The 16,446-nt window shown below is 36.4% G+C and overlaps 1 protein-coding gene across 1 annotated transcript in view; it reads right to left on the reverse strand.

Annotated features, from left to right (window-relative positions):
* The window catches only part of OXCT1 (3-oxoacid CoA-transferase 1), an 85,698-nt gene that overhangs the window by 37,239 nt on the left and 32,013 nt on the right, over positions 1 to 16,446 (reverse strand). Inside the window, exon 8 of the mRNA XM_033085247.1 lies at positions 2,109 to 2,216. Within this exon, the coding sequence (XP_032941138.1) occupies positions 2,109 to 2,216 (108 nt within the window). The remainder of the gene's footprint in view (positions 1 to 2,108; positions 2,217 to 16,446) is intronic.

Raw genomic sequence — 16,446 nt, forward strand, 5'->3', positions numbered from 1 at the left:
TCAGAATTTTCAAACATAATTTTCTATAATCTTACACACCCCAGGAAGTTATTTTCTGATATTTTCTCATCTTAAGTTTATGTTTTGTAAATCACATGCAGGTGAAAATGCCATGGCATTCAAGAAGTTTGCAACATCTTTCTTTTAAATTATTGTCTGCATAGATTATGTCCTTGCACATCTCTCCCATGCATATAAAATTTCTCTGGGAAACATCATGTCCTGCACCCCCATATGTCTTCATATCCTCTCCTACTTCAGGCTACAATTAACACATCAGAAAAAATTATCCCGTTACTTTTCATCTCCACAAAAGAATTTTTGCAGAGTCACTTTCCCCTTAGGCAGTTAGACACAGTCAGTATCAATCCTCTTGCATTTCCCATCAACTTCCTTTTTATGCCTTGGCTATTTTCCCTAGAATTGCTTCACTTGTGGATTATGGATAAAGTAAGGACAATTACAGAGTGTTTTTACACAGCAAAGAGAAGGCTGGATAGAAATTATAGCTGGGTCTAGAGAGACCACTTCTGAGCCATGTTAGGCAGGAACTGCTATTTAAAGCCAGTAAGAATTATGACAGACTAGCTTCTCTTTCTTTCTTAGATCTCTCATCTTCTCTCACCAATTGCCATACCCAGTGGTTTTTTGTGTACAGCCAGTTCATCTATAAAATTTAATAGAAGAGTAAATAAATCTGCCATTTCCTTCCTATACCTATACATAGTGAGAAGTGCCATTGCCAGAATTGCATGATCAAAATAAATCTCTGTTACAATTTTTCTTAGTAGTTTATAGTAGCTTTCTCCCTCACCCCTGCCCCGCTTTTCTTCTGAAACATATAGGGAAGGGGGCAGATGACTAGGTAGGTATTCACAGGTATTCAGTAGGTATTGACTAAATAGATAATCACTTATGCAGCCAAGATGCAGCAGAAGCAATAGTTTAATAAATGAAAAAAATATTTCCAGTAGAAAAGGTAAAAAACATTTTATGGGAGATAATGCAGCCATTCAGAAGAAAACAGGCCGTTAATTGCAATCTAACCCAACACAACCAGAGGGAAAAAAAAAGGTTTAACACATCTGTTTGCAGTCAACTACTCAATGACACGCAATAGGCTTTTGCAGAATGAGCAGATGGAATAAAAAAAAACTTCTTAACCTTAGCTTTCACTAAAGAGAATGCTCAGAGAAAAGGCCTTGTACGACTTCCTAGGTCTTTGTGACTTGATTTTAATAACAGAAATTTAATTATTACAATTCCTTTCTGCATTTTTCTCTCACTGATTTTTTTTTCTTGTGTCATATATCTTCCTTTCTACCAGCTTTTCTGATGACATTTTGAACAATTTCCACCTCCAGAGTATGAAGACAGAGAAGAAATACAGAATTTTCAACTGCAATTTGAAAGCATTGTCACATCACCAAAATGAATATAGGGACATAGCCTGAGTGTGGCAAAGTCACAGAAAGAACAAAGAACAATTACATAATCATAATTTTCTTGGGTGTTTTCAGTAGTGGAACATTATTGCAGCAATTTTAATAGCTATTGATATCTTTTATTCAGACCACAAAGTCCACCAGTTTAAAAAGTTCCTGATTAAAGAAAAGGGAACAAAGTTTTCCGTGACCTTTGCAACAAAATTCAATACATGGCACAAAAGGGACTGAAGCTGCCCCTACATGTGCCCACATTAAAAGCTGTCCAGTGGAAAAGAAAGTATCCATTTGTCAAAATTAGATCCTTGTCCAGGTGTTCCTCTTGTGTCTACAGCAGGTGAACTGAGAAATGGGAGCAGAATTTAGTAGCATTTTCCACTACATTTTCAACTGCAATGAAGTCATCTAGGGCTACAGGCAGTTGCTGTAAATTATTCAAGAACTGAACCATAGAGTCTGAGGTGTAAGAAAGAAGGCTCAGTCCTCAGGCCCCCACCTAAGGACATAAGTATCTACCTAAGCTCCAGTTTTTAGCAAAACTTGGTGGATTTTTTTTCACACTATTTTCTCAGTGCTATGACTTGGTGGCTAGACTAAAAAGCATGTGAAATTTAAATACACCAAAGCTGAAATACGTTGTGACTGAGAAGCTCAGCTACTTACTTCAATTCTCTTCTCAAACTTCTCTCCTTGTAACAGACGATCAACATAGATTTTTGGAACGTGAATGTCTTCTGGGGCAAATGCTCCTATATCAACAATTTCTTCTACCTACAGAGTGAAAGGGAAAAGGGAAAATACTTAGAAAAATATTCAATTAGAGGTTTTAATACAAAGAAGTTTTGAAATGAAACATTAAATATATAGCAGATCACATCAAGAAAGCCAAGGAATGGGATAAAATAGATAATCTTTAAAACAGGTTAACTCAGATGCTTATCTGTCTTCTTTCAAAGTATATTTCTTCATACAAATTGAAGATAGTTTATATTTTAACAGGTTCATTTTCATGGCCAGCTTGAAGAAATATACTGTGTACAGTTACATCAGAGTTGTTTGTAACTACAAAACAATTCTGCCCAAACGGAGGAAAACAATGTGCTCTACAATAGAGCATAGGCAGAAGTATTAATTTAGATGATATAAACACATAAGCTGAATCAAAAATTTTCCATCATGTATGCAAAAATAAAACAGAAAACGTTTGAACTGTAATAATGTATTGAAAGAAAAAAGATAAAAGATGAAGATCGAGAAGTCTTTACAGTTAGTGAAACAGATTCAGCACAAAATGACACTCATCCACAGGTAGTAGATTTGAAATGTCACCTATTAGGAGCACCACAGACAATAGGGGTTTCCTTCCTTCTAGTTTTGGGGTGATCCAGTTAGAGACCCTGCTTTAGACAGATACCTGCAGCACAGACACAGCCATGGCTGGTGCTTTCCCTGACAAGTCTGAGATACACAGAGCACATCTCACTCTGCCACAAAACAGAGACCAATATTAGTGCTGTTTGCAGTTGCATCCAACCACAGGGAAAACACGTAATGTTAGAGCAACAGTCAAAGGTAACATACAACAATCTACTACACTGAACATAACAACAACTCAAAGATTAAAACACAATTTCCAAACTTTTTTATCACCAGGGATTCATTAAACTCTAAGGAATGTCCAAAGCTAATAAATCCAAAACAAGACCTGGGGTATGGTAAGGGTAAATCTCATAACAGCTGTCACCAGAGAAGCAACATTAAAGAGTTTAAAACTCAATTTGACATCCTACTAGACAATATGATCAATACTAAAATCTATAGTACATCTGATAGACAATAACCCTCCTACTGTGCCTTGAAATGTGGCAATAAACAAAGAAACCAACCAATCCACCCTAAAACAGGAGAGGGAGAAAAAAATTAAAAACTGAAGATCACAGGATTAGGTTCAGATGATCCCTAAAAGATTGAAAGGATGTGCTGTGAAATCTGTAAGGCAAACAACATAAGCAAAAGGCATAACAGCTACAGCAACACCAGCCACAGTGCTCATGGAGAGCAGTGCACCACATCCAGAAAGTCCTTACCCACAAGAGAAGGAGAGACAATCAAATCAGAATCTTGAAAATTCTGATTTGGGTATTCATGAACAAATGCTACAGTTTCATCATCTCCTCTGAAGTTTCTAATCTTATATACTTGCTTCAAGATTAATATGGAGACCAAGTAAACCATAGGATAAAACTAAAAAGCCCCAAAACACACAGCTGAAACACACTGAACTTTTGGTGCAGTGACTACTGTCAGAACATCCTCAAAAGGGAGGAGAAGCAGGAGACAAGACTTTCCAATGAAGCAATAGGCAAGCAGATGATCTGCTACCAGCAGAATTCCCAAATTCACCCTTTCTAATTAAATTTGTCTTCACTTATCAGATGGAAAACTAGGCCTGGGGAATACTAATTGCTCCTGATTTGAACTTTCTCACAGAATAACTACATTTATTTGCTGCAGCAGCTGAGATTATAAAACCAAAATCTTGGCACAATTCAACAAACTCGAACAGAATTATGCTGTCAGAAAACTTGACACACTAAGTCTCTCCCCCCATAGAATATAGAGAATAAATTATTCATCCAACGACAAATTGTTGGATTTTGTTATCAGTCACACCATTCTGCTAATTGGTTTGTATTTTGTCTCTTGGGACACAGCAGTCAGCATGATAGTTTTTCCTCTATTATTTCCAAACATTATCCTAAATGAACATAACACTACAAACTGTATTTTGTCCTAGGGATTTCAGATAAGGATCCCTGATGACTGGAACACCTTTCCATGTTCTACCATTACATAAGCATCAAATGTAACTAAAATTAAATATGTTCAAATATCTCCACAGCAGAAAAGAGGAATTTTGGAAACGGATTAAGCATTTGCATGTGATATAAGGAAAAGGAACTGTCCTCCAGTTTACATGGAGAAGGGAGAATTCTCACTGGGAAGTACAAACACCATCTGAGTGCTCCAGCACTCTCTCCCAGGGAACTGGACGATGAGCCACTGTACATGGGCTGCCTGCCATGAGCACTGCCAGAGATGAAGCTGTGCCAGCTGACGTGACACCAGGAAATCTGACTGCTATTGGAATCAGCACCTTAGTGCCTGTGACCACCGCAAGGCATTGCCCAAGTGTCTTCCCAGACAAGAATGGTACTGCAAATTTAATAGTCGCATCATTGGGTATATTCACTTCCCTTTCAGGTTTCATATTTCTTTATGAGTTGGCTCTGTAACACCTCTGTAGACAAAGCCTCAAGGAGAAAGGCAGGAGTGCATCCATATTAATAATTCAAAGGATGTGTGTGAGTTTTTCTCCTGCTCTGCTCTCATCTTACCTATGCTTCTGTTCTTTCTTTTCTGTACTCACCCTGCCTCAGGCTTTATTTTGTAACATACAGAAGAATCTTTGTAAACATCAAAAATCATTATGTGTCATCTCACCCAAGAGACACCAAGTCTGGCAAAGCATAGAGAGGGAACAAATCAGGGCAGACCACCTCCTGTATTCTTTGTAATTAGAAAACCAAAATCCCAAAATCCTCTGGTACCTTTTAGATTGCCTTGATCATCTTAAATCTTCATTTCATCAAAGTGTGAAAAGACAGAAAATATTTACATTTTTCTAAAAAGTAACTGTAGGAGACTACGAGGGTCTCTGATGCCTGATTCAAAAATCCTTTCATTGTTTCAAGTTTCACAGTATTGGAGGTTTCTTTCTGGGAATAGTACTCTTGCAGGATTGCTGACAGTGGAAGGAGGATGAATGAATTCAGTCGTTTCTGAACACTGGTCTATCTGTAAGTACACCCAGAAAACCAAAGCTGTTCTCCACTATGATTCACAAGAGCTCTCTGTCATTCATTTTGATATCAGCTCTCACTGACGCAGCGGACATTTGCTTCACAATATCACTTCCTTCTGTACTTTACATCTACTTTTCCTTTGTAAAGAAATCTGAACTCCTTTTCCTTACAAAAATTCAGCTATTCTTCTAGATTTATTTCAGAATTTCTGAAGGAATCCAGAGAGAAAAAGGGAACCCTGATAGTTACGGACTTTCAGAAAAGAAAACCCCAAAAAAACTATGGTTCCTTACCAATAAAAAGCCAAACTATTCATGCCAAAACACTCAAAAATAAAAAGACCTTTGTTTCAAGTATGCTCCTTTTATCTATTTCTGCAGCCTAATTATGTACTTTATGATATGTTAAATGTTTTCAGCTGGTTTAGTTTTAAATCTTAGTTTTCATAAAACTAAGCTATAATCTGAAATTACAATATAATTCCTTATTACAGAAAAAAAAATCAAAAACATATTCTTATGAAAGAAAGAAAGAGACGGTGGGAGAATCAAAGCCTAACAAACCTATGCATTTTTAAATAGCTTATTTTTACACTAACTTTTAAAAAATCTCCCTATCACTATCTTAATTATCTAATTTCAGTTCTTCAAACTGAAATAATGATCATTCCTAGCAGAATGCTAGTAAAATAAAACATTGCAATTAGTTAAATGTCCAAGACAACAAGAGGAATTAAATAAAATTTAGCTATTTAGATGCTCAAGACAAACCCATCAGTATACATCTTTAGTTTACCACTGGAACAGTCAGAAAGTCACTGCAATGTTCATTATAACAGTTACAAAATCTTTAAAAAAAACCTTAAAATAGATAATAAGGGCTATAAGAATAAATTTTATGTGCCTGCATTCAAGGTCACAGAAACTGTGATCAACCATTCATGATGGCTAATGACAAACAAGAGGGAGAAAACCAGTTAATATTAATGGTTTAGACTGAATTTCACAAAAAGCTTTGATATCTTAAAACTGTGAAATACACTCTGAAAACAGTTCACTAGAAATTAAGAACAAACTATACAAACTTTGTTAACTACAGAAAAAAGCAAAACAGGTTACTGAGTTCTGCAAGCAAGGAGATGAAAGAGAGGATCTTCCGAGTTCTATTCTTTCCTTTCGTAAGATCAGAGAGACCATGAAATTTCTTATCCTGTCAAAATCCTACAGTAATGGAATGACAGCCAGTCAATATCCATCCTGAAAAAGAGACTTTTATTACTTTATAACCAAGCAACTACAAAATAGCCTTATAAAACACATCTTGATAACAATTACCCCATTATGGTCACATCAGACTTCAAATAAATGTTTTCATAAGCATATTGCAGAGCAGAGAACAGTACAAACCTGTGAAGTCATATTTGTTAGAGAACCTTTCACACAGTGAGCCTGGTCTGGGTCACACTGAAGGTCCACTTAGCCAAATAGCTCTTCTTCTTAGCAATAGGATCTTAAAAGGCAGTGTGGTATTACTGGTTATATTCTCCAGCTGCTAGCAGTGTATCAGTTGTCCAGACAGAGGCTGGACATACATCACCTTCTTCATAGCTTCTGATGAGTCAGGAACTAACTATTTTCTCAGAAACCAAGAGACTCTATTGATGCATTTCTTAAATGTAACTATTATGAAAAACATTTCTTATTACTTCTTGTAATTTCACTGTGTGCTCCCTTCTCTGTGCCACATAGGAACAACACACAGCAGTTCTTTATTTGTATGTTTCATGCTGTAGAAGATCTTATGTACCTTTATGTGTTTTCCTTCTTTCTAGAAGACTGTTATCCTCTGTAAACACCACGGAGGAAAACAGTGAGATCTGTTGCCGGTATCTGATGATTAGGAAAGCAAAACTGACATAAATCTCCTACATTTGTCTCCAGGTTTTTCATCGTGTGGCTACAGATCCTCCTAAATCAGGAGCCCCTGCTAGAATATACTCAATTCACCTTTGTTTTCTCTCTTCTAAATCTCCTCAATTACCACCTCCACTTGTAGCTACCTCGGGCTTAATCCCCTCTCACACTTCTCTGCACCTGCCACTTGTTTCCTCCAACAGCCCCATTCCATTCCGTGCATTTGACATCTTCCTGCATGCTGTACTGCTAACAGCAGAGAAAAAAACAGACAGCAGTAAGGTACCTGTTCCAGGTACTTACACACAGCAGCTGCAGGATAAACACAACAAAGAAAAAGGAAGCATACTTGATTATCTGCAAAGGTATGTATATGTAAAGCTGTGTGCATGCATGGAAGAATATGAAAAATTTAACCACCAGTCTCTGAAGAGGTTCTCCCATATACATGAAACACACTCCAGAAATTTTTAAGCTAGTCACATATAAGCACAGTGAGGTTATGCAATAGTCTTACATTTCAAGAACTTGTTCAAGGTCTGAAGATACTGACATTTCTCAAAACTGTTCCTTCATTAAATTGATGGAATATTTGTTGTTTGATTGCTTGTTTGATGATTTGCACTAGTATGTCTATACAATTCTGTATCCACTAAAAAGTGAAAGTGAAGATAGCTGTTTTCTTATCTCCTTAAATTCATTCATTTGGATTTTACTCCATTATTTTATGGTAAAATTACCTGAATTGAAAGCATGAGAGATTAAGTTCAGGCAGTCCAGCAGCCCCAGCATTACCAATCAAACCAGGCTCCTACAGCAGGCACACCTGGAGTGATTCCTTCCGAAACCCTGTGGTTGCTCTGGTATAAGTCATCAGTGAACTCCTGCTGGCTGTGATCACATTTCGTGACTTCTGCTTTCTTGATGAAAAGAGGTGATAAAGCACCCAATTTGTATTCAATACCTAGGCTCTTAACACAAAATAAAACATAACCATCCATGTGGGATATACACAAAATCATCTTTTCACATCTGGAGATGGAAATTTTGGAAAATTGCTTTTTAGATTACATGATGTAATTATTTTTCTATCATAGAATTAAATAATGAGAAAAGAGCCAGAAGACAACAAACAAAACACACACAATCAGTGATAATGAGAAAAGAGCCAGAAGACAACAAACAAAACGCACACAATCAGTGAATATGGTTTTCATTTGCTGAGGGCCAGTTAATAACAGAAGAACTTGTATAATTCATACTCTGCTGAATTAGGGGACTGACTGCATCCCACATACTTCCACTCCAGAACAGAATAGCTGCTAACAATATTAACTCTACTGGAATAAACTTTAAAATTTTGGCAAACAAAACATACATTGCTTTAAATACATTACTGCTGTACTTTGTTAATTATTTTCAAATTACTTTAGATTGAAAGCCTTTGAACTTATTAGAAGGTAAAAATAAATAACTGACATTTTTTATTAAAATTATTCACATTTTACCAGCAATAACTGAACCCAAAAAAACCCCAACCATAATCACAACAAAAGATTTTATTTCCCTACATCAGAGAAATGACAAATGAAAAGAGACTAGAAGAGCTCTTGTATCCTACGCATTCCAAGAAATGTAACTTAAAGGTCAGGAGATAAATTTAAGCTTTACTTTCAAATTGAACTAAGTGGAATTTAAATGTTGAAGTGAGAAGTAGAAAAGTAACATAAAAATTTTAAAAAATAAATCAGAGATTTAATTGCACTATCCAAGAAGGTGATTTTTGTGCTTTACAGTCTATTTAAGTGCAAATAAACCCCCTCCAGATTCAAGGAAAGTCTTTAACTAAGGATCAGACCAGAGTATGGCTAGCAGAAGACAAATGGGAAGGTAATGCCAGTAAAACAATGTATTAGCAGCTGGTTTGCAGCTAATTATGTTGCTGGTTCCCTCTGGTATGAAAAAGAAACCCTTCAGGTATTTCAAAAAATGTATCAAAAAGGTGTCTTCATCCCAAAATGGCATGTTCTGCATACATGTATTAGCTTTCCTTATTTCAGATGTTCATTAGAGACCATGGTAATTTACAGAGTTCTGAAAATGAGAACATGCTACCACTTTGTTTCTCAACACAGAATTAGTGTAGTCCATTTCACCTTCAGAATCATAGCAGACATCCCAGCTCCCCAAAATATTCAAGATAAATAAACTTCTCCACAGTTTTGAGGAAGAGGGTAGTCAGGGTACCTTTCAAGGAAAAGCTTTAAAGAAAGAAAACAATTGATGTGGCTTAGACACTTTCAACAGACCATAGAAATGTGGGTATAAAGGGATGGTCAGTAACAAATTTTAAGAAGAATTAAAATTTTCTTTCACTTAATCATTATCCTTTCTGAAAGCTACCTGAAAAAGAGAGCAATAGACACATATGGAAATTTTAAAAACCCCAAGAATAGAGTGCTTTATAAAAGCACTTTATTATTATTTGAAGCTGGCAGAAATATTTAAATTAGTACTTCAAACCATAAAAATGGATTTTTTTGCTAATCATAGCCTAATAAGAAAATTCTGATTTCACTAGAAATGGTGAAATATTGTCTTGAGCTCAAGTGCTCTTCATCCCATTGCTTACACAGCCAATTGGCTACATATCTCCACCATTCAAATCAGGATTTCTTCATAGAATCATGTGAGTATGGAAGAGACAAGAATCACAGGATAAAATTCTTAAGTGAATAGCCCATATAAGGATCAAACCACAACTTTGGCAACCATGCTCAGACCAGCTGAGGTAATCTACTCCTGTCTTTGCCTTTCTCCACTTCTTCCAACAAGAAGAAAAAAACTGATAAAATACATTTGAATTATTTCAAAGGTTAACAAAAAGGAGTGTGCTTGTTCCTCTATAATAAAATCCCAGGAACACCTGTTCAAACATGAAGTTTCTTTAAGGTTTGTTTAGTTACTGCTTTCTCCAGATCAATCAGAAGTGGAAAACTAAGGATCTTAGTATCTAATTCAAGGGGATGTAAATTGGAGTGCATTTCTACACACTGGACAGCCTGAGTGCAAGTTCTCTATAACAGAATTTAATGAAGTTTTGGAAGGAAACAAAACAAAACAAAACAAAACAAAAAAAAACCCCACACACACTAAAAAAAAAAAAATCAAAAACACACACAGAAAAAAAATTAATTAAAAAAAGAAGGAAGCATAGAAAACTGTTTGGCAGACAGAAAAAGAAATCTGTTTACTCTGTTGTCCTTGTTCATTGTTCATTCTTTTACTATTGTCTGCATCCTGGAAAATCAGCATGATTTAAGTAAAGACAGGCTTGGTACCTCAACCCATTACTTCTCTTTAAATATTCACTTTTTTTACTGAGTAATTCAATAGCATTTGCAGGGGAGGGATGCTGAAAGAGCTAAAAAGTATGCTGCTAAAATCTGAGCTACTGATTCAATTACTCAAAAATGTTCATTCCAGCAATAGTTAAGAGGCTGCAGCTTTTCAAATCTTATACGTTTATCACTTGAAAAGATACATTGCTTCATGTCAGAAAGCAAACTTTTGGAAGATTTTCAGTTTGGAAGTTAAATCTTTCTCATTCTATACTAGAAATTTTCATCAGAGATGTTAATAGCACAGAAAACAAATTAATGCTTTTAGACACAAGGATATATGCTTGTAAATTCCTCAAATCATGCCCAAAATTCTCCCATCTTTTCAGTGCTATAAAAATGCATGATTTTAAATGCAATGACAGGTAAGTCATTGATTGATTTAGCATCTTATACACAAAGCAGAGCTGAAAATTTAAGTTTAGAGTATTGTAAATTTAATTTCCAAATTCTCATGATAGAAGACATGAGTACTGTTAGTGAAATATATTTCAAATGCACAGTCCATGAGGCTTTCTATAAAATGCTATGTAAAACCCCCTAAATTTAGCTTCAGAAGCAAACAGAGGCTTCCCATCAGTTTCTCCAGCATGGACTTCCTGGTAATTGGCAGTATCTACTGATCAACCAGGAGCTTGCTTTTTCTTGTTCTTTTTGAATATCATATTTGTTCTTAACATATGTGACAAGGATAAAAATATTTTTTTTCATTGAAGAATATAGTCACACCTTCAATGAACTAATAAACCTGAATGCTGAGAAAACTCATGATATGCATTCAAGAAAGCATCATTTGGAAAGGAACAAAATATATGAGGAAGATTTAAAAAAACAAATTCCAGCAGTGTATTATGAGCAGGTAAAACTTCCTGAACAGTAGTCAGCAATAATTTGATCTGCTATGAATTTCAACTACTTAATATTCACTACTTGAGCAAAGAAGTGCCAAATTTGAAGCTATTTAATCAGACATTATATATAAAAGAAAAGCAACTGTAGAGAAAAAACACCAAACAACCAGGAAATAAAAGATCAGTAGTAAAAAAAAAACAACAAAAACCCCATCCAAACAAACACCAACAAACCTTGCACACCAAAATTAACTAGTAAATGAGTTTACTTCCCTGAAAAACATAGAACAGAACAGAGTCACAGAATAGAATATGTTGTGTTGGAAAGGACCCATTACGATCATCAAGTCCAACTCCTGGCCCAGCAGAGGACACCCCAATAATCACACCATGAGTCAGAAGCATGTTGACTAAATGTGATGAGAACTACCGTATGAACTCCCTTCTAGCCCAGTACTATATTCCAGTAGTTTTGCAATCATTCTAAGATGGTCTGCACCACAGCTGTATAAATTTTTGGCTTTCTATTCTGCTTTTGATAAGCACATGCACACACAGAGGCAAGGAATCAAATACAATGAAGGGAAATAAAACCAACAAAAGACTATTCAAGTCTGGGGGTGGGATTCTTTTTGGCAAACTAAAATTGTTGTGGCAATGGTGTGGAAATATTTATAGGAGCTGCTTTTCCAAAATAATACTAGTAGTCCCTGAATTTCAACTCCAAACTTTCTCTGTTTTACTCTTTAACTTTCCATGATTGGCATCATTAAAGCCACCAAACTGGTTGTTAACTTTGCTCAAAACTGTAGGAGAAAAGGCATTAAACACTTCAGCCTCCATTGAAGTCTGCAGTGATCATTTCAGTCCCTTCATTGAGTGATGAAGTATTCTTGGTCTCCCAGTCCACTATGTATGTATTCTTAAAAAGATTTCTTGCTACTTTCAAGTATTCTTTATTTTGTACTGAGCTGTATATTTCTAAGAAGCTTAAGCTTTTTGTTTTGCCTTGGCTTTGTAATGCTTAGCCTCAGACATCTGACCTTGGTTCTCGCCTTCTATGATGTTTCTTTTCTGTGTTTGAGATTGCAATGATTGTGATCAAGGTCAAACTCCTACTGCTCTTTCAATACTTCCCACATGTTGGAAAATTTTATTCTGAAGCTCATTAACACAGTCTTCCCTTAACTTCATTTCTTCTTTGCTATACCTCCCAGAAGGTTTCATCAATCCAAGTCTTTGAGCTAATGAAATCAGTCTTTCTAAGAGACATTCCTGATATTTTGCTATTTTCCCTTCTATATTTTCTAAGGATCATGAGTTTGTATTTCAAAGTTGCTCTCCCACAAGTATTCACTCAAATCTTTCGAGATTCTTCTGGATAAGTTTATTGTAATGTATATACATTATACTTGGGTTCTGTAAATTCCTGACTCAGGATTTAGCCAAGGCCTAGGCATGTAAATACACTTACACAGTTGAAAGTCCCGATTAACTACTTACATGTTCAAGATGCAAAGTTTTCTATATTTATTTTATTTTTATATATACATATACACATACACATACACGTATGTGTATATATATATATACATATGTCTAATGTATTATATGAGCAATTATGGCAACTAGAATTCTACTGTCACTTGTCCCAAAAGCAGCTGTTAATGTAGCAGGACTAAGAAGTTCAGTGTCCATCCTGTGACAAATAGGATTCTCAAAAAAAGTCTTTCCCCCATTGCAGATCCACAGGACACTCCCTCACAACTATTGCCTAAGCACGCGCAGACTGGTTATTGAGCAATTAAATAATATCAACAAAAGCTATTGCAAAACAAAAGCTCAGTGGTTGCACAGAAGGACTTCAATTCTATGTCCTTTATCCTGATCTTTGGTTTCACAGGAACACACACTAATGCAAAGTCTGTGCCTGTCCCAAAGCTATCCTCCACCAGGGCTCCCCTTTGAGTTCCATGGCTGAGTGTACAAGCAACAAAAAGTTTCTATTAAAGTGATTCTATAGAGTGATTGTTTCACTTTAAAGTGGTACTTACAGGCTTTTTATAGTAAATTGCTCACTGTGCAAAAATCTTGAAGAATTCCACAGAGCTGTGCATGTGAAGAAAGTTTTGCCATTGTTAAAGCATTTGGAGGAATAGACATACACAAACAAAAAAGGTTCATTTCCAGTTTCCTCAATAAAACCAAATGCCATGATTTAGCACAGATAACAGGCTACAAATAGCTTATTTCAGTCTGATTCTGTCCCTTAGTGCCACGCAGTTCATTGTACCTGAGAAAATGGTGCTCACTGATGTGGCTGTGTTGTTACTAGGCAACCAGAGATAAAATGCAGGCCTTAATGATTTTTATTTAATGCATTTTTATGAGAAAGTACACTCTCCTTTTTTCTCTCCCCTGATATTATTTGAGGTGTAAATGCTATTTACCTAAGGAGATATATTTAGCCATCTTCTGTGATCTGAACAAGAAAATAATTCAAACTGGATATTCAAACAGCCAGTCAATAAATATTTCTAAACATACTGACCGTTACCACTACCAAACACTTTCACGGTGGCAGTGGCTGAGATGTCAAACCATTCCACCTGAGAAAAATATTCAGTAGGTCTCACAGCAGAGAATAACAAGAAAACAGACAAGAACTCAGGGTCATTTGGGACAGTTACAGACATTTATGTATGCTTCTGTTTCAGAAAGCAAGAGCCCATGCCTTTATCACCCTTTCCCATGCTGTCATGACACCACATCTAGCAAGATCACACCATGTTTTCTCCTGTGGCTTTGGGTAGCCCCAATTCCCTACAAAAAGGAGGTGTCATGATGAAAAGCCCTAGTGGGGCTCTGCTCAGAGGTGTCTCTGCAGGGAGATGCACATGTTAAGAAGCACCCTGTTTCACAGCCCTTGCCCTAGGAGTCTAGAACACATCCAAGAGGCCTCCCTGCAACCCCAAGCTGCCTCGCAGTTCATTTCCTATCACAAAATTCACAGGCTCTGTTGAAAGTCCTGACAGCGGTGACACCTCCTCAATTCAGCCTGACCTTCACTCAACAGTGTTGAAGTGTTACCACGTCTGTAACACCACACCAATTACTTCACATGCCATGCTCTTTCTTTCAATCTTTACAAGGGCTGGTGGCTTTATGTAACTTCTGACCATTGAGTTTCCTTTGTATCATCCAATTTCTCTAGTCTCCCATCTTTGTACAGGAGCAGGAAAGTGATTATAGATCTGAAAAAAAACCTGAAAGTCTCAGGCTGAGTGTGTGCGTGAGAGCTCAGGTTCAAACAAAGCCACAAGTCTGACTGCGTGCTTAGCTACTGCAAGTTCTGCAAGGTGAAGTGAGAAACAGATGAACTCCCTGCATCATTTCGCTTTTATATATAAATAAAGCCAAAACAACTGATGCTGCCAACATTATTTAGCATTTGTCTCTGCAACGGTTAACTTTGAAACAACAGGAATCAATCAATTCAGCTGGAAATTTTTTTTGACCTTCAGTAATGGGTCACCTTCAAATTAAAGTAGAAATTCCATTGGACTTAGCACAGTTAGATTTTTACAGACAGTTATCTGTTCCTCAGATAACCCATTCTTACTATCTTGATAGCAGGTTCTACTTCCTCTCACTTAGATAAACAAAAGAGATGCATGCAGCAGTTCAAAAAATTTGTGCAGATCAATAAGCACTTGTTTCATTAGAAGCTTACAATCAATGTGTTTCTGATCCCAAAATGAGTACTGAATAGCTACTTCTGACCATTTCCCTATTCAAAATAAACAAGTCTCGAAGTTTAATCTGACATTTTAAAAATCAGTAATTCTTCACTGTGTGTCCCAAACATGAGGTAATAGTACTGACTTCCTCCTTCAGACACCTCAATGCACAGCCAGTCTTGCTTCTCACAATACAGAATTTTTAAGCAAACAATAGTTATCAGTCTGAGTTTGAGAAGTGGAGGTTTTTTTATCTCTTATCTCTTTTTCTTTTCTCTTAACCTTCACATCCACAAAATTTGTCTGCCTCTGAATTGTTACAATTATTGTCTGTCTGTACTTCAGATAAGAGTGTCTAAAACACCACACAGACTAAAACTAGAGAATAGCAGCATTAAGTAAAGAAAAAAAGTCTTCCACTGTGTATGCAGATTTCATAGCTCCTCGGGTTAACTTAGCAGAACATGTTAACAAATGTACAGTAATTTCACGATTATAAGCCACACCATTTTGACTAAAATTTTGGTCCCAACCCGGAAGTGTGGCTTACACTCAGGAGCCGCCAATATATGGATGAAGTTCAGAAACCCAGAAGTTCCAACCCGGAAGTGCGAGCCCACAGCAGCCCCAAGCCAAGCCAAGCCCGCACAACCCCGGTGGTGAGCCAGTAAACCCCACAATTCTGTTACTAATTGGCAACTTTGTGGAAGTTGTGCAAGCATTGCTGCTGCGAACGCAAGTGCGGCTAATAATCCGGTATGGTTTATATATGGACGAAGAATGAAATGTTGCTGACACCCAGAAGTGCGGCTTACAATCAGGTGCGGCTTATAATCGTGAAATTACTGTAATTTATTTCCAGTTAACTTCCTATTTTTGACAAGTTTGCAGATACATTGAGATTGGATTTCCAATTTATATTTTATTAGTATCTCATCATTAATATCATCATTATCTTACTATGCTAAATGCCATTCCATACTTGTATCAATGATCAGAAGCTAAAGTAAATCTCAGGAAAGTGGGAAAAAATCCTGAAAACCCCAGTTAAGCAATTTATCTTTGAAGACAAGCCTGACCTGTAGCTCTTTGGATGAAATGGAGCAGGGTTGGCTTCAAGTCTCTACTCCTAAAGACTAGAACTATCTGCTCAAATTCAATTAAATGTTCAGTCAGTGAAAAACAGAAACAGAACTGGGAACAAACACCAGAATTCAGAAATGCTAATTT

This window comes from Catharus ustulatus, chromosome Z (assembly GCF_009819885.2).
Source record: "Catharus ustulatus isolate bCatUst1 chromosome Z, bCatUst1.pri.v2, whole genome shotgun sequence".
NCBI classification, from domain to species: Eukaryota; Metazoa; Chordata; class Aves; order Passeriformes; family Turdidae; genus Catharus; species Catharus ustulatus.